Source organism: Xenopus tropicalis, chromosome 8, assembly GCF_000004195.4.
Source record: "Xenopus tropicalis strain Nigerian chromosome 8, UCB_Xtro_10.0, whole genome shotgun sequence".
Lineage (NCBI taxonomy): Eukaryota > Metazoa > Chordata > Amphibia > Anura > Pipidae > Xenopus > Xenopus tropicalis.
In genome coordinates, this window is record NC_030684.2 from 16431809 (window position 1) to 16453849 (window position 22041).

Here is a 22041-nt window from a genome sequence, read left to right on the forward strand (position 1 = left end):
TAAATATGTGAAAAATAGAAGGTGTATGTTGCTGTGTAACACAGGGCATAATAAGGAGGTGGGACAGACTCACCAACGCTGAAGTCAACAAATTGCCTCCCCAAAGTGAATTTGCATTTGATATTCTTTTAAAATATCTTTTGCTATTGTTAATATATGTTAATAAATGAACTAAACCCACAATTAAAGAAGAAATGCAACACCCAAACATCTACATTTGCATTACCCATAAATCAGAGCTACGTAGTGGGGTGGATGGTTGTTACATTTGGCTCTGGCCTTTCTGTTAAGAAACAACTAACATTTAGGCATGGGTGGAATGGGGCCTATATAGGAGTTTGGGAGATGTTGGGGCCCAAATAGGTTTAAAAAGCTATAATATTATATTGAGGGCAAAATGATCATTCAAAATACAATTCATTGCTGCTTACCTCAAACGTCTCTAGCTGAGGTTCCTCACAGCTTTCCAAGGGTTCCTAGTTAAAGAAGAAAACATCATTGTATAAGATCAACTCATTTCAGTAGAGAATATGATCAAATACATCTGTTTAATTACTTTAATTATATAATGAATTATGATCAGTGTCTTTTTTTCTCTCATTGGTTATTACCTTGTAGCTGCTCGCCTCAGCTGGTTCTTCACAATCCTGGTTAAAAGACAGTAAAATGCAAGTACATTTAATAAATGGTATCAGTTTGTGCATTATAGCTTTTCCCAAGCAAAAGTTTGGGAAGTCGTCGGTGCCTAACAAATTGCCCCCCCAAAGTAAATCTAAAATGTTTTTCTCTATTGTGACCCTATTATTTTTCCTTACCTGACAGATGTCCCTGTCCAGGATTTCTGGAGTCTCCTGATTAAAAAAAGGTAAGAGAAAGATGTTGCAGATTGTAATAAAGAAGCTAAGATACAGTCTTACATAAAATATAAGGTGATTTTTATTTGCCCCTATTGTTCATGAACCCTTTAGCTTAAATTAAAACACATTGGGACCCCTGCAAATATTTAGGCCCCCGTACCTCGCAGGTGTTGATGGGAGGGTCCTCCTGCTCTTCCAAGGGTTCCTGGTTAAGAAAGAAAACCTCAGATCAGCAGAGAAGATGATAAAAATGCATCTTGTTCATTCATGTGTTATTTTCTGCTTACCTGTGAGTAGCAGGGGCCGGTGTCGGGGCTCTCCTGCCCAATCACTTCTTCATCCTGTTTAAGACAGAAAAAAAAGATTGTAAAACAAATTCTCATGGCTGAAAGTAAAGCAAAGTTTGGGAAAGTCTTATTTGATATAAATATATGAGAAATAGAAGGTGTATGTTGCTGTGTAACACAGGGCATAATAAGGAGGTGGGACAGACTCACCAACGCTGAAGTCGTCGGTGCCTAATAAATTGCCCCCCCAAAGTGAATCGAAAATGCCTTTCTCTATTGTGACCCTATTATTTATCCTTACCTGACAGATGTTCATGTTCAGGATTTCTGGAGTTTCCTGATTAAAAAAAAGGTAAGAGAAAGATGTTGCAGATTGTAATAAAGAAGCAAATATACAGTCTTACATAAAATATAAGGTGATTTTTATTTGCCCCTATTGTTCATGAACCCTTTAGCTTAAATAAAAACACATTGGGACCCCTGCAAACTTTTGGCCCCCGTACCTCGCAGGTGTTGATTGGAGGGTCTCCACATTCATTCAAGCGTTCCTGGTTATGAAAGAAAACCTCAGATCAGCAGAGAAGATGATAAAAATGGATCTTGTTCATTCATGTGTTATTTTCTGCTTACCTGTGAGTGGCAGGGGCCGGTGTCGGGGCTCTCCTGCTCAATCACTTCTTCATCCTGTTTAAGACAGAAAAAAAGATTGTAGAAATTATTCTCATGGCTGAAAGTAAAGCAAAGTTTGGGAAAGTGTTATTTGATATAAATATATGAGAAATAGAAGGTGTATGTTGCTGTGTAACACAGGGCATAATAAGGAGGTGGGACAGACTCACCAATGCTGAAGTCGTCGGTGCCTAACAAATTGCCCCCCCAAAGTGAATTTAAAATGTCTTTCTCTATTGTGACCCTATTATTTTTTCTTACCTGACAGATCTTCATGTCCAGGATTTCTGGAGTCTCCTGATTAAAGAAAAGGTAAGTGAAAAATGTGCTCGTTGTAATAAAGAAGCTAATATACAGTCTTGTATAAAATATAGGGTGATTTTCATTTGCCCCTACTCTCCTCCCCTCTCTTACGCTTACCCGGCAGTTCTCTATGGCCGGCTTCAAGTCTGGCTCTTTTTTCTCCTCCTAAGAGAAATAACGTTACCTGATCAGTTTACTATAACTCTGTAGTTTGGTATCTAAAAAAGACCCGGTACAATACAAATTCACTAAACTTCCAAAAACCAAACCATTTCATGTATATTTTTTACTACTTACTTGGCAGGTGTTTTTGCCAGGGATTTCTGGTTGTTCCTGGTAAAGAGATAAAAGTCAAGTTATCAAATTAACTGAGCTTTTTAGAAAGAAGTTAAAATCAGTTATATGTAATATTCAGGGACTGGTGTTTTATTATTGAATTATTTATTACTCACGTGGCAAACGGCGTTGCCAGGTCCAAATGATGGTACCAGCTTAAACCTGGCGCACTTTTTGCCAGTCAAAAAAAGTCATATAAAGTTTTATACGTTTATGGTTTTTAAAAAGAAAATCTCGAATTTTCAGAGAAAGTACTCTAAATTATCTTAAATTTTTCGAGACAAAATAAAAACAAAACGTAAATAATTGCAAGCTTTTCTCAGGAAACCTTAGTACAGGTATTCAACCCCTTATCCGGAAACTCATTATCCAGACATTTCCGAATTACGGAAAGGCCATCTCCCATAGACACCATTTTAATTGAATAATTCACATTTTTAAAAATCATTTCCTTTTTCTCTGTAATAATAAAACAGAACCTGTACTTGATCCCAACTAAGATATAATTACCCCTTATTGGGGGCAGAACAGCCCTATTGGGTTTATTTAATGGTTAAATGATTCCCTTTTCTCTGTAATAATAAAACAGTACCTCTACTTGATCCCAACTAAGATATAATTACCCCTTATTGGGGCAGAACAGCCCTATTGGGTTTATTTAATGGTTAAATAATTCCCTTTTCTCTGTAATAATAAAACAGTACCTGTACTTGATCCCAACTAAGATATAATTACCCTTTATTGGAGGCAAAACAATTCTATTGGGTTTAATTACTGTTTAAATAATGTTTTAGCCGACTTTAGGTATGAGATCCGAATTACGGAAAGACCCCTTATCTGGAAAACCCTAGGTCCTGAGCATTCTGGATAATGGGTCCCTAACCTGTAAATGGGTCCCTGTGTACATAGTGTAGCCTCATCAAGGTTATTGTGCATAGAAATCTATAGGCTTTGATAACACAAGTAGGTAGGAAAATGGTGTTTAGGAAATGATGTTGCCCAGTTCTTACCATGGCAGATTCTGGGGTTGGATCATCTGCCCGCTTTCGTTTCCTCTGTAATGAAGAAAAAAAGTTTTATCAGAGAAAATAAAAGCACAAATAGGAAAACTATAATGAAATAAATGGAGGAGTGAGTATTCAGTGACACATGAAGTTTCCCACAGAATGAAATATGTCCTGTTACAGCAGAAAGAGATGAAGCCCTTACCTTGCCGAAGCAAGAGAAACAGCACTTCAGCCGCTTGAACATGTTGTTTCTATGAAGACAAAATGAAAAACATCACTTTAGCATTTCCCAATACAGGTATGATTTCCTTTTTATCTGTACAGGTATCGGACCCCATATCCGGAATCCCATTATCCATAAAGCTCTGAATTACGGAAATCCCTTCTCCCATAGACTCTATTTTAGTCAAATAATTCAGAATTTTAAAACTGATTTCCCTTTTCTCTGTAATAATAAAACAGTACCTTTACTTGGTCCCAACTAAGATATAATTACCCCTTATTGGGGCAGAACAGCCCTATTGGGTTTATTTAATGGTTAAATGATTCCCTTTTCTCTGTAATAATAAAACAGTACCTGTACTTGATCCCAACTAAGATATAATTACCCCTTATTGGGGCAGAACAGCCCTATTGGGTTTATTCAATATTTAAATGATTTTTAGCAGACTTATGGTATGGAGATCCAAATTACAGAAGGATCCCTTATCCGGACTACCTCATGTCCCGAGCATTCTGGATAACAGGTCCTATACCTGTACTGTGTTCTATTTACAGTTCATTTTTGATGGGGGGGAGACTTGCTGTAGGAGAAATCATAAACTGGATTTGCTACATTACCTCTCATATGATGCTCCAGAGATGGTAAAAAACAGATGGAACGGGGGGGCCGGCCGGCCCAGGGCCGGGGAACCCTAAGGGGCCCCCTCAATAGGTTCTGGCTCTCCTCTAGGCTCGTTCACTAAGGGTGGAAGGGAGGAGAAGCCAGAAAAAAAAAACTATCCAAAAAAACTGGATAAGCAAAGTCGCCAAAGAGTCGCTCACTGCAGCAATCTGTATAGAGACGGGAATAAAAAGGGCAAGTCAGCTTCACGGATAATGCATTTACCCTTTTAAGGTGCAACATTGGGTCAGGGGCCCCATTCAAAGTGTTCCCCCCAAATCTCACGCTTACTGACACTCAGTATTCTGTAATAGGGAAACGTATTGGTATTTATTGCCTTACATTCAGTTACACATTAAGGTTGGTACATAAGGGCAGGGCAGATACCCGGGGGCAGAGGGGCAAAACTCTTAGCAGCCTGTCAGTACTGCCCAACCCTGGGTCTGTGTCTCCCAACCAGCGCTGGGAGTAAAGGCGCCTGCAAAGCCCATTTTAGGGGAAAATTCTCCAAATTCACTAAAATCGTTGACAGGAGCAACATCCCCTAGTCTGGGGGGGGAGTCACCCAACTATTGCCCCTCTTTTTAGCTAAAATAAGGGTTTTTAGGCAAAAAATCTATCAGAGGAGATGCACGCTTACCTCTCACTGCAATGGCAACCAACGGACTGTACCAACTGTCACTTTCCTAGAGTGAAGGCAGCTCCCATGACATTGACATCACATTGACATCACATTGACATCACAATTTCTTTGCTCCACTGTGTAAATAGTGGAGCAAAGGTGATGCACGCTTACCTCTCACTACCATGGCAACCATGGACTGTACCAACTGTCACTTTCATTACAGTAATGATGCATCTTTGTTATTTGATTATGACAAGAAGCTTGAAATTTGATACTTGAACCTTTCCTAGTGGGAAGGCAGCTCTCATCCCAGTGACATCACATGACAGGCGCTGCTGTTAAAGGGGAAGTGTACCCTTTTGACGAGTGAGGTTTATATGGGCTTTGTTTGCCCTTAGATGGGCAGTACATACATAGCTTATTGTGTACCCAGAGCATTGCCTTGTACGTGTGGCCCCTGCCATGTACCCTATTGCCCCCCACAGCCTAGCCTAACTGACTTGCAGGTGTATTGGGTGCATGTGCATGTCTCTTTACATGTGACTGTGGCTCACGAGTAAGAAAGGTTGGGGCTCCTTTCTGATAGTTGTACACCGCTGCTATTTCCTGAACATGTGCGATTCTTTCAGAGATAAATGAATGATCCTTTCCAGTTTTACTCCGCTTCTCCTGTGTGTATTCCCTGATCCCCTCCCTGGTCTCAGTGGGCAGTAGTATTAGGACTGGATCACTGAGGACCTGGGAATTAGAGAAATATATATTTTCTGGATGGTTTTATGGCAGCGATGGATTGGACAATGTTTAATGAGTTTTAATTTGTTTTCATTTAAAATCAAATAAAGACTATGGAAGCACCTTCCCAGTATACTAGGGGCACATTATAATGAAATCTGGCCCTGGCTATACAACTCTGCCTTTGGTTTACATACTAACAAATGTACATGTATCTGGCTGTACCAGACAGAACACCTGCACCTCTGACCTTGTGTCTTATATAAGGTATGGGGTGCGTATCTGCATTTTACATTAGTGTAATATAGCCAATGGCACCCCAGCACATACATTTTAGAGGGTGCAGTGGGAGTCAAATTGCTAGTTTGGAGCACCCAATGTTTTCACCTTATCCCATGGCAGAAGTGCCCCTGTATAAGGAACAGAACCAGTGGCTAAATCAGGGGTGGGCAAACTGCGGCCCGCGGGCCACATCCGTCCCGTTGGTCTTTTTAATCTGGCCCGTTGGTCTTTTTAATCTTGCCTGCCGACTCTCGCGCGAGACTTGGACTAACGCTGGCCCAGCCCGTCTGTCAACCCCCCGGCCCATCTTTTGGCCCCTTAGCCAAAAGTTTGCCCACCCCTGGTCTAAATGTTCTAGGGAGTAGAAATGCTGTGTATTTAGCAGCCAAAGCTAGCCATGTATGGGCTGACATAGGCTGTCAAATTGGCCCCTACATATAAGGTCAAGATCTACTTGGCCTCTTTATGGGGCCAAAGCAAAGGCCTGCCCAGTCAGGAATATATATTGTGGGAATCAGCAAGATATACATCCATGATGGGAAAGGTGCAAATCACTTGGTGCAAAAAAATTAAATAAAAACAAATTCAACAGTAAAGTTATTGCCATCATTCAAACATTAGCTTTGATGATTAGATAAAAAGGAAGATGAAGGAACCTGATTGGTTGCTCATTTTTTTAGTATGGAGTGATTCGGATCCTGTTAGGCTGACCCAGAAATAAAAAATATCAATTCCTGAGACCAGTCATTGCCAGAGTAGCCATTTACAGACTGTATGTAGAGGGAAAGTCTGGTAAATCTTACATCAATAATGATAATAAACAATTATAATACATATATTGCGTGAAGATAAAGTCATTATGACACAATTCGTTTTTGAATCTAACGCAACCTGAGAGAATTGTAGTTTAAACACATGTGGGTAGCGCCGTCAAGCTGTAATAGAAAAAACTACAATTCCCAGAAGACACCTGGCGGGAGGGCCTGCTGACTCAAGTATTGCCCTAGCTGATTGGATGCTTCAATGGTTCTGTATTGACCTGGGTGCGTGATTGGTTAAGCTTGCGGAGGCGGGTTGTTTGGATGGTGCAGTTGAGAGGAAGGCATCTGGCGGTAGGGGACCCGCGTAGTACCTTGTAACAGAGCTCGTAAGGTGGGGTACAGGTACGTACAGTGTGACATCTGGGGGCAGGGGTTATATACATTTATGCACAGCTATAGCGCCATTGGATAGGTCTGTATGCTAAATAATATGCCATACCCCGCACTTGACCCCCTAACCAATCGTAGCTCTTATTTGGCACCCCCAGAGCTTTTATTGTGCTTTTTTGTTCCCCACTTTATGTGGCTCATGGATTTAAAGGTTGGGGACCCCTGATATAGAGAGTAATATGCTGAAACAATTTTCAATTGGTCTTCAATTTTTATTAATTATTTAAGTTTCTATTCAGCAGCTTTCCAGCTTGGAGTTTCAGAAGTTACTTGGTTGCTAGGATCCAAATTACCTTAGCAACCAGGGTGTGGTTTGAATGAAAGACTGATATATGAATAGGAGAGGGGCTGAATGGAAAGATACATAATATAAAGTATAAATAACAAATAAACTGTAGCCTCACAGAGCAATAGTAGCAGCTGTTGAGAGGCCATTACAAATTATCAAGCAGAAAATGAGGCTGGCCTGTCCTATAAACTGATGCTACAGGTCTGATTATTACATTCTGTTTCTAATTGCACTGGTTTCAGAACTGCAATGTTATGTGAATCTGAATGAATTACTAATCAGCTTTATACTGTTGCATTTATATTCTATATATACAGTATATTGTCCGTTGGTCCCTAAGCTCCGTAACTGAGAGCGGCACAGAGCAAGTGCAGGGAATCGGCAGAAAAGAAAATGGGGGGCAGCTGGGGGCATCTTTGAAGGCACAGATCATACCTGCTAAAGGGCTGTGGTTGCCTTGGGCCGGTACAGAAGCCCAAAAACATAACCCTAAAACATTGCTAGCCTATTGCTTTAGTTAAGCTTTAGTTCTCCTTGAGCATCCCATAAGCCATGATAGGTCCCTTATATGTATCCATGGCAAAAAATTTCTATATAGACAATTGTGCCCCACCCCCTGAAGCTGCTGCCCTCAGCACTGGCCCCCAGGGGGGTTATACAGAAAATAACCGCTGTATTCACTGATTATCCAGAAAGCTCCGAATTATAGGAAGGCCGTCTCGCATAAACCTTATAAGTAAATTAAATTTCCAAAAAAAATAATTACTCTGTATTAATAAAACAGTACCTTGTAATTGGTTCTTTCTAAGATATAATAAATCCTATATAAACAATCCTTTTACGTTTATTTAATGTTTAAATGATTTTTAAATATTATGGAGAACCAGATTACAGAAAGACCCCTAATCTGGAAAACCCCAGGTCCCGAGCATTCTGGATAACAGATCCCATACCTGTAATAGGCTGCTCTCAATGCAAAATTGTGATCCTAAAGTTGGAGCTGCTTGTATGATTTTATCTATATGGTTTTGTTATTTACAGGTCTCCTTCCCTTCAAGATACCACCATGAGCTCCAGCCACACCCAGAAGAACCGAGGGGACTCCACTCCGCTGCCTCCAATCAACGAGCGCCTGGCTTTCCTGCGGCCGTCCAGAGAGCTGTTAGAGTATTACCGCAAGAAGATCGCTGAGTTTGATGAGGAACACGAGGATCTGGTAAAGCAACTGGAGCAATACAAAGCTACCTTTGAGGAGCAGGTCAGTATGCGCCCTTGCTAAGAGCAATACTGCTGATAACTATTATTATCCTTTATATAGCGCTGGTGTATTCGACTACACTGTACAGAGATCACTAAGTACATTGTTTCATCAGTCCCGGTGGAGCTTACAATTCACATTCACTGTGGTCACTTTTACCAGGAGTTTACAGAACCCTGTATGGTTTTGCAGTGTGGGAGGAACCTGGGGTTCCTAGAGGATACCCACGCAAGCATATAGTGCCCTGGCTGGAATTGAACCTAGGAGCTCAGTTCTGCAAGGCAGCATTGTATGTTTTCCTGCAAATGGTTTGTGTGGTTCTCCAGTTTCTCTTTGCCATATGCCACACATCACCCTAGCTCCGCTAACTGCTCTTCCTGAATCCCCTTGATAGACTTTGTCTATATAGTGTCTGTGTCTTTATAAGGTATGGGGTGCGGATCTGCATTTTACATTAGTGTAATATAGCCAATGGCACCCCAGCACATACATTTTAGAGGGTGCAGTGGGAGTCAAATTGCTAGTTTGGAGCACCCAATGTTTTCACCTTATCCCATGGCAGAAGTGCCCCTGTATAAGGAACAGAACCAGTGGCTAAATCAGGGGTGGGCAAACTGCGGCCCGCGGCCACATCCGTCCCGTTGGTCTTTTTAATCTGGCCCGTTGGTCTTTTTAATCTTGCCTGCCGACTCTCGCGCGAGACTTGGACTAACGCTGGCCCAGCCCGTCTGTCCATACCCCCCGCAAGGTCCTCACTCTTTTTATATGGTCAAGCAAGATATACATCCATGATGGGAAAGGTGCAAATCACTTGGTGCAAAAAAATTAAATAAAAACAAATTCAACAGTAAAGTTATTGCACTCATTCAAACATTAGCTTTATGTGATTAGATAAAAAGGAAGATGAAGGAACCTGATTGGTTAGCCTCATCAAGGTTATTGTGCATAGAAATCTATAGGCAAGGAAATAACACGGCTTTGATAACACAAGTAGGTAGGAAAATGGTGTTTAGGAAATGATGTTGCCCAGTTCTTACCATGGCAGATTCTGGGTTGGATCATCTGCCCGCTTTCGTTTCCTCTGTAATGAAGAAAAAAAGTTTTATCAGAGAAAATAAAAGCACAAATAGGAAAACTATAATGCAATAAATGGAGGAGTGAGTATTGAGTGACACATGAAGTTTCCCACAGAATGAAATATGTCCTGTTACAGCAGAAAGAGATGAAGCCCTTACCTTGCCGAAGCAAGAGAAACAGCACTTCAGCCGCTTGAACATGTTGTTTCTATGAAGACAAAATGAAAAACATCACTTTAGCATTTCCCAATACAGGTATGATTTCCTTTTTATCTGTACAGGTATCGGACCCCATATCCGGAAACCCATTATCCATAAAGCTCTGAATTACGGAAATCCCTTCTCCCATAGACTCTATTTTAGTCAAATAATTCAGAATTTTAAAACTGATTTCCCTTTTCTCTGTAATAATAAAACAGTACCTTTACTTGGTCCCAACTAAGATATAATTACCCCTTATTGGGGCAGAACAGCCCTATTGGGTTTATTCAATTTTTAAATGATTTTTAGCAGACTTATGGTATGGAGATCCAAATTACAGAAGGATCCCTTATCCGGACTACCCCATGTCCCGAGCATTCTGGATAACAGGTCCTATACCTGTACTGTGTTCTATGTACAGTTAATTTTTGATGCGGGGGAGACTTGCTGTAGGAGAAATCATAAACTGGATTTGCTACATTACCTCTCATATGATGCTCCAGAGAAAAAACAGATGGAACGGGGGGGGGGGCCGGCCGGCCCAGGGCCGGGGAACCCTAAGGGGCCCCCTCAATAGGTTCTGGCTCTCCTCTAGGCTCGTTCACTAAGGGTGGAAAATGTGAATTGAGGAGAAGCCAGAAAAAAAAAACTATCCAAAAAAACTGGATAAGCACCGAAGCGCAAAGTCGCCAAAGAGTCGCTCACTGCAGCAATCTGTATAGAGACGGGAATAAAAAGGGCAAGTCAGCTTCACGGATAATGCATTTACCCTTTTAAGGTGCAACATTGGGTCAGGGGCCCCATTCAAAGTGTTCCCCCCCAAATCTCACGCTTACTGACACTCAGTATTCTGTAATAGGGAAACGTATTGGTATTTATTGCCTTACATTCAGTTACACATTAAGGCTGGTACATAAGGGCAGGGCAGATACCCGGGGGCAGAGGGGCAAAACTCTTAGCAGCCTGTCAGTACTGCCCAACCCTGGGTCTGTGTCTCCCAACCAGCGCTGGGAGTAAAGGCGCCTGCAAAGCCCATTTTAGCGGAAAATTCTCCAAATTCACTAAAATCGTTGACAGGAGCAACATCCCTAGTCTGGGGGGGGGGAGTCACCCAACTATTGCCCCTCTTTTTAGCTAAAATAAGGGTTTTTAGGCAAAAAATCTATCAGAGGAGATGCACGCTTACCTCTCACCGCAATGGCAACCAACGGACTGTACCAACTGTCACTTTCCTAGAGTTGAAGGCAGCTCCCATCACATTGACATCACATTTGACATCACATTGACATTCACAATTTCTTTGCTCCACTGTGTAAATAGTGGAGCAAAGGTGTGCACGCTTACCTCTCACTACCATGGCAAACCATGGACTGTACCAACTTGTCACTTTCATTACAGTAATGATGCATCTTTGTTATTTTGATTATGACCAAGAAGCTTGAAAATTTGATACTTGAACCTTTCCTAGTGGGAAGGGCAGCTCTCATCCCAGTGACATCACATACAGGCGCTGCTGGTTAAAGGGGAAGTGTACCCTTTTTGACGAGTGAGGTTTTTATATGGGCTTTGTTTGCCCTTAGATGGGCAGTACATACATAGCTTATTGTGTACCCAGAGCATTGCCTTGTACGTGTGGCCCCTGCCATGTACCCTATTGCCCCCCACAGCCTCAGCCTAACTGACTTGCAGGTGTATTGGGTGCATGTGCATGTCTCTTTAACATGTGACTGTGGCTCACGAGTAAGAAAGGTTGGGGCTCCTTTCTGATAGTTGTACACCGCTGCTATTTCCTGAACATGTGCGATTCTTTCAGAGATAATGAATGATCCTTTCCAGTTTTACTCCGCTTCTCCTGTGTGTATTCCCTGATCCCCTCCCTGGTCTCAGTGGGCAGTAGTATTAGGACTGGATCACTGAGGACCTGGAATTAGAGAAATATATATTTTCTGGATGGTTTTATGGCAGCGATGGATTGGACAATGTTTAATGAGTTTTAATTTGTTTTCATTTAAAATCAAATAAAGACTATGGAAGCACCTTCCCAGTATACTAGGGGCACATTATAATGAAATCTGGCCCTGGCTATACAAATCTGCCTTTGGTTTACATACTAACAAATGTACATGTATCTGGCTGTACCAGGCAGAACACCTGCACCTCTGACCTTGTGCCTTATATAAGGTATGGGGTGCGTATCTGCATTTTACATTAGTGTAATATAGCCAATGGCACCCCAGCACATACATTTTAGAGGGTGCAGTGGGAGTCAAATTGCTAGTTTGGAGCACCCAATGTTTTCACCTTATCCCATGGCAGAAGTGCCCCTGTATAAGGAACAGAACCAGTGGCTAAATCAGGGGTGGGCAAACTGCGGCCCGCGGGCCACATCCGTCCCGTTGGTCTTTTTAATCTTGCCTGCCGACTCTCGCGCGAGACTTGGACTAACGCTGGCCCAGCCCGTCTGTCAACCCCCCGGCCCATCTTTTGGCCCCTTAGCCAAAAAGTTTGCCCACCCCTGGTCTAAATGTTCTAGGGAGTAGAAATGCTGTGTATTTAGCAGCCAAAGCTAGCCATGTATGGGCTGACATAGGCTGTCAAATTGGCCCCTACATATAAGGTCAAGATCTACTTGGCCTCTTTATGGGGCCAAAGCAAAGGCCTGCCCAGTCAGGAATATATATTGTGGGAATCCGCAAGATATACATCCATGATGGGAAAGGTGCAAATCACTTGGTGCAAAAAAATTAGATAAAAACAAATTCAACAGTAAAGTTATTGCCATCATTCAAACATTAGCTTTGATGATTAGATAAAAAGGAAGATGAAGGAACCTGATTGGTTGCTCATTTTTTTAGTATGGAGTGATTCGGATCCTGTTAGGCTGACCCAGAAATAAAAAATATCAATTCCTGAGACCAGTCATTGCCAGAGTAGCCATTTACAGACTGTATGTAGAGGGAAAGTCTGGTAAATCTTACATCAATAATGATAATAAACAATTATAATACATATATTGCGTGAAGATAAAGTCATTATGACACAATTCGTTTTTGAATCTAACGCAACCTGAGAGAATTGTAGTTTAAACACATGTGGGTAGCGCCGTCAAGCTGTAATAGAAAAAACTACAATTCCCAGAAGACACCTGGCGGGAGGGCCGGCTGACTCAAGTATTGCCCTAGCTGATTGGATGCTTCAATGGTTCTGTATTGACCTGGGTGCGTGAATGGTTAAGCTTGCGGAGGCGGGTTGTTTGGATGGTGCAGTTGAGAGGAAGGCATCTGGCGGTAGGGGACCCGCGTAGTACCTTGTAACAGAGCTCGTAAGGTGGGGTACAGGTACGTACAGTGTGACATCTGGGGGGCAGGGGTTATATACATTTATGCACAGCTATAGCGCCATTGGATAGGTCTGTATGCTAAATAATATGCCATACCCCGCACTTGACCCCCTAACCAATCATAGCTCTTATTTGGCACCCCCAGAGCTTTTATTGTGCTTTTTTGTTCCCCACTTTATGTGGCTCATGGATTTAAAGGTTGGGGACCCCTGATATAGAGAGTAATATGCTGAAACAATTTTCAATTGGTCTTCAATTTTTATTAATTATTTAAGTTTCTATTCAGCAGCTTTCCAGCTTGGAGTTTCAGAAGTTACTTGGTTGCTAGGATCCAAATTACCTTAGCAACCAGGGTGTGGTTTGAATGAAAGACTGATATATGAATAGGAGAGGGGCTGAATGGAAAGATACATAATATAAAGTATAAATAACAAATAAACTGTAGCCTCACAGAGCAATAGTAGCAGCTGTTGAGAGGCCATTACAAATTATCAAGCAGAAAATGAGGCTGGCCTGTCCTATAAACTGATGCTACAGGTCTGATTATTACATTCTGTTTCTAATTGCACTGGTTTCAGAACTGCAATGTTATGTGAATCCGAATGAATTACTAATCAGCTTTATACTGTTGCATTTATATTCTATATATACAGTATATTGTCCGTTGGTCCCTAAGCTCCGTAACTGAGAGCGGCACAGAGCAAGTGCAGGGAATCGGCAGAAAAGAAAATGGGGGGCAGCTGGGGGCATCTTTGAAGGCACAGATCATACCTGCTAAAGGGCTGTGGTTGCCTTGGGCCGGTACAGAAGCCCAAAACATAACCCTAAAACATTGCTAGCCTATTGCTTTAGTTAAGCTTTAGTTCTCCTTGAGCATCCCATAAGCCATGATAGGTCCCTTATATGTATCCATGGCAAAAAATTTCTATATAGACAATTGTGCCCCACCCCCTGAAGCTGCTGCCCTCAGCACTGGCCCCCAGGGGGTTATACAGAAAATAACCGCTGTATTCACTGATTATCTAGAAAGCTCCGAATTATAGGAAGGCCGTCTCGCATAAATAAGTAAATTAAATTTTCCAAAAAAATAATTACTCTGTATTAATAAAACAGTACCTTGTAATTGGTTCTTTCTAAGATATAATAAATCCTATATAAACAATCCTTTTACGTTTATTTAATGTTTAAATGATTTTTAAATATTATGGAGAACCAGATTACAGAAAGATCCCTAATCTGGAAAACCCCAGGTCCCGAGCATTCTGGATAACAGGTCCCATACCTGTAATAGGCTGCTCTCAATGCAAAATTGTGATCCTAAAGTTGGAGCTGCTTGTATGATTTTATCTATATGGTTTTGTTATTTACAGGTCTCCTTCCCTTCAAGATACCACCATGAGCTCCAGCCACACCCAGAAGAACCGAGGGGACTCCACTCCGCTGCCTCCAATCAACGAGCGCCTGGCTTTCCTGCGGCCGTCCAGAGAGCTGTTAGAGTATTACCGCAAGAAGATCGCTGAGTTTGATGAGGAACACGAGGATCTGGTAAAGCAACTGGAGCAATACAAAGCTACCTTTGAGGAGCAGGTCAGTATGCGCCCTTGCTAAGAGCAATACTGCTGATAACTATTATTATCCTTTATATAGCGCTGGTGTATTCGACTACACTGTACAGAGATCACTAAGTACATTGTTTCATCAGTCCCGGTGGAGCTTACAATTCACATTCACTGTGGTCACTTTTACCAGGAGTTTACAGAACCCTGTATGGTTTTGCAGTGTGGGAGGAACCTGGGGTTCCTAGAGGATACCCACGCAAGCATATAGTGCCCTGGCTGGAATTGAACCTAGGAGCTCAGTTCTGCAAGGCAGCATTGTATGTTTTCCTGCAAATGGTTTGTGTGGTTCTCCACACAACTGCTCTTCCTGAATCCCCTTGATAGACTTTGTCTATATAGTGTGTATGTGTGTATGTATATATATATATATATATATATATATATATATATATATATACACACACACACACACACACACACACACACACACACACACACACATATGACTTTTTTCAATAACACTTATTGCACTAAGCCCCTGTGTGTGTGATACTCCTTCTATACATTTTTACATTTAACCTGCACCCAGGGCATTTGAACTGGTGTAGGGTTTGCTCTTCTCTACTATGTATATATAGAATACAGAGTATTAGTCCACTGGCTGAATTGCCTCTGCTAAAGCACACGTAGCGACAATTATCAAAAAAAAAAAATCTGCATTGTCTATTTTAGTAGCCGTGACTAGTAGCTGCTACTAGTAGCTCAGTGTGTCTTCCCCCTTATTACTGGTCAAGCCAGTGGACTAATACTCTGTATACAATACATACATACATACGTAATATATATATATGTATACATATAGTAGTTGTGCCTTGATTAATCTCTGTTGTCGCAGGCGACTAATCTCCCCGCTATGCTATCCCACTGGCTAGAATGTAAAGAGCCGGTGGGATGGCATACGCAGCGCCGCAATTTGCCGAAGTCTCCTAAAGTTTCCTCTCAAGGCAACATTGGCGACTTTGACATATCGCTGCACCCCGTATGCCATCCCCCCGGCGATTTACATTCTAGCCAGTGGGATGGCATTGCGGGGAGATTAGTCGCCTGTGACAACGAAGATTAAAAATCTCCCCGTGTGTCACTGCCTTAAAAGTCAGTGGAAGGCAACGGACAGTTTTGGGTGGAAGAAGAAATAAGTGTTATTGAAAAAAGTCATGTATGTGTGTATATATATATATATGTGTATGTGTATATATATATATATATATACATACACACATACACACTATATAGACAAAGTCTATCAAGGGGATTCAGGAAGAGCAGTTAGCGGAGCTAGGGTGATGTGTGGCATGTGGCCATCAGCCTTCAAGAGATGGAACATGAAAGCTCAGAGATAAGGTTGTTGAACAGCGACAGACAAACACCCCTTCCTACCTGTATCTTATACTGGGGAATGGCAAGTGCCATACTGAGTGCACATGGAGAGGTGACAGGGGGACAGTGGCATCGACTCAACTTGAAGTCCCTCTACTTCTCAGAAGCTGTGCCCCCCCACTATGGAAAGCAGAGGAACCTCAAGCTGCAGAATCCATCACTTCACAGTGGAACAAGGAAAGGGAGGGGTTGGGCCATATTGTGAGCCTAAGGGGGGGGTAAAGTCCCTGTGAGCAGAAACAGAATATCATGGTTTCCTTTCAGTCTGTGGAATCAGGTATGGCAGTTTAGATGTTTTAATGCACCTTTTTCACATAAGCCCAACTGAATGAACATTAAACATGTAGGATATTTTCCCTTTAAATGAGCCCTCCAGTGTCACAGGCAGTTTGTCACTTTAATGGATTGGGTTACCTGTAAGGAGATAATTCCCGAGTTCTTTGCCATGCATTGGCATTTAGCTCAGTTCATATGTTCTATAGAGCTGTGACTGGGGCACTACTGGCCATACCTTGAAGCTTTTGTTTGGGATTTACTTCTCAGTGGGAGCTGCAGTTGCTTTTAGAACAGAGGTTTTTTTGTTCAGACCACCCTCTTCTCTCTACTCACAGCTTATTGGCCCGTGTAGGGACAGGAACGAGGGGCCTGCCCGACCGATATCTGGCCTGAAATTGGCCAGATATTGATCGGGCAGGTTAAAAGATTTAGTTGGATTGGGGACTGCATCGGCAAGTTGATGCGGTCCCTGAACCAACTGCGCCCATTGCTCCTGTTATAATTCGATCGTTTGGCCCTGGGGGGGAATTAGCCTACATATTCCCAATATCGCCCACCCGATATAAGCAAGACTATAAATAAGCCTTCCCACCTCAAATTGCCTTTTTGTTTGGCTCCAAGGCTGCGGCCCCTCAGTCCCAAGAAAGATAAGGCTAATGTCCCACGGGGAGATGTCTATGCAGTGCTTACTGCTTGTGGGCTGAGCCCCACCCACGGAATTGCCATGCGTAATATAAGTCATTCACATAGGATTCACAATGAGCTGTTAGTCCTGTATCTGCTCCAGTCAGCAAGAGTTTTGTGATGGGAAGGAGTTTTAGGCTAATGTCCCACAGTGACATTTAGGGCTCTGGCACACGGGGAGATTAGTTGCCCGCGACAAAACTCCTTGTTCACGGGCGACTAATCTCCCCGAGTTGCCTTCCCCTGCCATCCCACCGGCGACACTGCAAGTCGCCGGTGGGATGGAACACGCGGCGGCGCGGCCGCCGAAAAAGACTCGCAAGGCTTTTTCGGCGATTTGAGCAAAATCACGCTGCCGCATGTGCCATCCCACCGGCGACTTGCAGTGTTGCCGGTGGGATGGCAGGGGAAGGCAACTCGGGGAGATTAGTCGCCCGCGAACAAGGAGTTTTGTCGCGGGCGACTAATCTCCCCGTGTGCCAGAGCCCATAGTCTCTGCGATGTTTAATAAGAGAGTTCCAGCAACAAGTCACTTGCCTTTTCCTAACAAGCGATTACTAGAGGTTTCAACAACGGAGCGATTTCTATTTCCCACAAATCCAGGTGTCCTATTCCCCGCCCACAATTAGATATTACATTCAGTGCAATGGGGAAATCACAGCGACTTCCCGCTCAGTGGGTTTTACTGTGTGTAGTAAGGCACGATGGTATGAGAGGTAGGAGCAGTAACTGGCAATACTGTGTGTAGTAAGGCAAGATGGTATGAGGGGTAGGAGCAGTAACTGGCAATACTGTGTGTAGTAAGGCACGATGGTATGAGGGGTAGGAGCAGTAACTGGCAATACTGTGTGTAGTAAGGCACGATGGTATGAGGGGTAGGAGCAGTAACTGGCAATACTGTGTGTAGTAAGGCACGATGGTATGAGGGGTAGGAGCAGTAACTGGCAATACTGTGTGTAGTAAGGCAAGATGGTATGAGGGTAGGAGCAGTAACTGGCAATACTGTGTGTAGTAAGGCAAGATGGTATGAGGGGTAGGAGCAGTAACTGGCAATACTGTGTGTAGTAAGGCACGATGGTATGAGGGGTAGGAGCAGTAACTGGCAATACTGTGTGTAGTAAGGCAAGATGGTATGAGGGGTAGGAGCAGTAACTGGCAATACTGTGTGTAGTAAGGCAAGATGGTATGAGGGGTAGGAGCAGTAACTGGCAATACTGTGTGTAGTAAGGCAAGATGGTATGAGGGGTAGGAGCAGTAAACTGCAATACTGTGTGTAGTAAGGCACGATGGTATGAGGGGTAGGAGCAGTAACTGGCAATACTGTGTGTAGTAAGGCACGATGGTATGAGGGGTAGGAGCAGTAACTGGCAATACTGTGTGTAGTAAGGCAAGATGGTATGAGGGGTAGGAGCAGTAACTGGCAATACTGTGTGTAGTAAGGCACGATGGTATGAGGGGTAGGAGCAGTAACTGGCAATACTGTGTGTAGTAAGGCAAGATGGTATGAGGGGTAGGAGCAGTAACTGGCAATACTGTGTGTAGTAAGGCACGATGGTATGAGGGGTAGGAGCAGTAACTGGCAATACTGTGTGTAGTAAGGCACGATGGTATGAGGGGTAGGAGCAGTAACTGGCAATACTGTGTGTAGTAAGGCAAGATGGTATGAGGGGTAGGAGCAGTAACTGGCAATACTGTGTGTAGTAAGGCACGATGGTATGAGGGGTAGGAGCAGTAACTGGCAATACTGTGTGTAGTAAGGCAAGATGGTATGAGGGGTAGGAGCAGTAACTGGCAATACTGTGTGTAGTAAGGCAAGATGGTATGAGGGGTAGGAGCAGTAACTGGCAATACTGTGTGTAGTAAGGCACGATGGTATGAGGGGTAGGAGCAGTAACTGGCAATACTGTGTGTAGTAAGGCAGATGGTATGAGGGGTAGGAGCAGTAACTGGCAATACTGTGTGTAGTAAGGCAAGATGGTATGAGGGGTAGGAGCAGTAACTGGCAATACTGTGTGTAGTAAGGCACGATGGTATGAGGGGTAGGAGCAGTAACTGGCAATACTGTGTGTAGTAAGGCAAGATGGTATGAGGGGTAGGAGCAGTAACTGGCAATACTGTGTGTAGTAAGGCAAGATGGTATGAGGGGTAGGAGCAGTAACTGGCAATACTGTGTGTAGTAAGGCAAGATGGTATGAGGGGTAGGAGCAGTAACTGGCAATACTGTGTGTAGTAAGGCAAGATGGTATGAGGGGTAGGAGCAGTAACTGGCAATACTGTGTGTAGTAAGGCAAGATGGTATGAGGGGTAGGAGCAGTAACTGGCAATACTGTGTGTAGTAAGGCAAGATGGTATGAGGGGTAGGAGCAGTAACTGGCAATACTGTGTGTAGTAAGGCAAGATGGTATGAGGGGTAGGAGCAGTAACTGGCAATACTGTGTGTAGTAAGGCACGATGGTATGAGGGGTAGGAGCAGTAACTGGCAATACTGTGTGTAGTAAGGCAAGATGGTATGAGGGGTAGGAGCAGTAACTGGCAATACTGTGTGTAGTAAGGCAAGATGGTATGAGGGGTAGGAGCAGTAACTGGCAATACTGTGTGTAGTAAGGCACGATGGTATGAGGGGTAGGAGCAGTAACTGGCAATACTGTGTGTAGTAAGGCAAGATGGTATGAGGGGTAGGAGCAGTAACTGGCAATACTGTGTGTAGTAAGGCACGATGGTATGAGGGGTAGGAGCAGTAACTGGCAATACTGTGTGTAGTAAGGCAAGATGGTATGAGGGGTAGGAGCAGTAACTGGCAATACTGTGTGTAGTAAGGCAAGATGGTATGAGGGGTAGGAGCAGTAACTGGCAATACTGTGTGTAGTAAGGCAAGATGGTATGAGGGGTAGGAGCAGTAACTGGCAATACTGTGTGTAGTAAGGCAAGATGGTATGAGGGGTAGGAGCAGTAACTGGCAATACTGTGTGTAGTAAGGCAAGATGGTATGAGGGGTAGGAGCAGTAACTGGCAATACTGTGTGTAGTAAGGCAAGATGGTATGAGGGGTAGGAGCAGTAACTGGCAATACTGTGTGTAGTAAGGCAAGATGGTATGAGGGGTAGGAGCAGTAACTGGCAATACTGTGTGTAGTAAGGCAAGATGGTATGAGGGGTAGGAGCAGTAACTGGCAATACTGTGTGTAGTAAGGCACGATGGTATGAGGGGTAGGAGCAGTAACTGGCAATACTGTGTGTAGTAAGGCACGATGGTATGAGGGGTAGGAGCAGTAACTGGCAATACTGTGTGTAGTAAGGCAAGATGGTATGAGGGGTAGGAGCAGTAACTGGCAATACTGTGTGTAGTAAGGCAAGATGGTATGAGGGGTAGGAGCAGTAACTGGCAATACTGTGTGTAGTAAGGCAAGATGGTATGAGGGGTAGGAGCAGTAACTGGCAATACTGTGTGTAGTAAGGCAAGATGGTATGAGGGGTAGGAGCAGTAACTGGCAATACTGTGTGTAGTAAGGCAAGATGGTATGAGGGGTAGGAGCAGTAACTGGCAATACTGTGTGTAGTAAGGCAAGATGGTATGAGGGGTAGGAGCAGTAACTGGCAATACTGTGTGTAGTAAGGCAAGATGGTATGAGGGGTAGGAGCAGTAACTGGCAATACTGTGTGTAGTAAGGCAAGATGGTATGAGGGGTAGGAGCAGTAACTGGCAATACTGTGTGTAGTAAGGCAAGATGGTATGAGGGGTAGGAGCAGTAACTGGCAATACTGTGTGTAGTAAGGCAAGATGGTATGAGGGGTAGGAGCAGTAACTGGCAATACTGTGTGTAGTAAGGCAAGATGGTATGAGGGGTAGGAGCAGTAACTGGCAATACTGTGTGTAGTAAGGCAAGATGGTATGAGGGGTAGGAGCAGTAACTGGCAATACTGTGTGTAGTAAGGCACGATGGTATGAGGGGTAGGAGCAGTAACTGGCAATACTGTGTGTAGTAAGGCAAGATGGTATGAGGGGTAGGAGCAGTAACTGGCAATACTGTGTGTAGTAAGGCACGATGGTATGAGGGGTAGGAGCAGTAACTGGCAATACTGTGTGTAGTAAGGCAAGATGGTATGAGGGGTAGGAGCAGTAACTGGCAATACTGTGTGTAGTAAGGCAAGATGGTATGAGGGGTAGGAGCAGTAACTGGCAATACTGTGTGTAGTAAGGCACGATGGTATGAGGGGTAGGAGCAGTAACTGGCAATACTGTGTGTAGTAAGGCACGATGGTATGAGGGGTAGGAGCAGTAACTGGCAATACTGTGTGTAGTAAGGCAAGATGGTATGAGGGGTAGGAGCAGTAACTGGCAATACTGTGTGTAGTAAGGCAAGATGGTATGAGGGGTAGGAGCAGTAACTGGCAATACTGTGTGTAGTAAGGCAACGATGGTATGAGGGGTAGGAGCAGTAACTGGCAATACTGTGTGTAGTAAGGCAAGATGGTATGAGGGGTAGGAGCAGTAACTGGCAATACTGTGTGTAGTAAGGCAAGATGGTATGAGGGGTAGGAGCAGTAACTGGCAATACTGTGTGTAGTAAGGCACGATGGTATGAGGGGTAGGAGCAGTAACTGGCAATACTGTGTGTAGTAAGGCACGATGGTATGAGGGGTAGGAGCAGTAACTGGCAATACTGTGTGTAGTAAGGCAAGATGGTATGAGGGGTAGGAGCAGTAACTGGCAATACTGTGTGTAGTAAGGCA

General features: G+C 43.5%; 1 protein-coding gene and 1 long non-coding RNA gene across 2 annotated transcripts in view; one reads left to right on the forward strand and one right to left on the reverse strand.

Annotated features, from left to right (window-relative positions):
• Positions 1-2146: 2146 nt before the first annotated feature.
• Positions 2147-3527, reverse strand: LOC116407039. Its single transcript, XR_004220013.1, has 3 exons — positions 3463-3527; positions 2414-2449; positions 2147-2281 (listed from the first exon to the last, which is right to left on the reverse strand). It is a non-coding gene; the product is annotated as an uncharacterized LOC116407039 (long non-coding RNA).
• Positions 3528-10030: 6503 nt separating this feature from the next.
• Positions 10031-22041, forward strand: part of LOC101733948 (coiled-coil domain-containing protein 77) — an 89062-nt gene continuing 77051 nt past the window's right edge. Inside the window, exons 1-2 of the mRNA XM_031892279.1 lie at positions 10031-10070; positions 14727-14943. Coding sequence (XP_031748139.1) covers positions 14752-14943 — 192 coding nt within the window. The 5' untranslated portion in view covers positions 10031-10070; positions 14727-14751. The remainder of the gene's footprint in view (positions 10071-14726; positions 14944-22041) is intronic.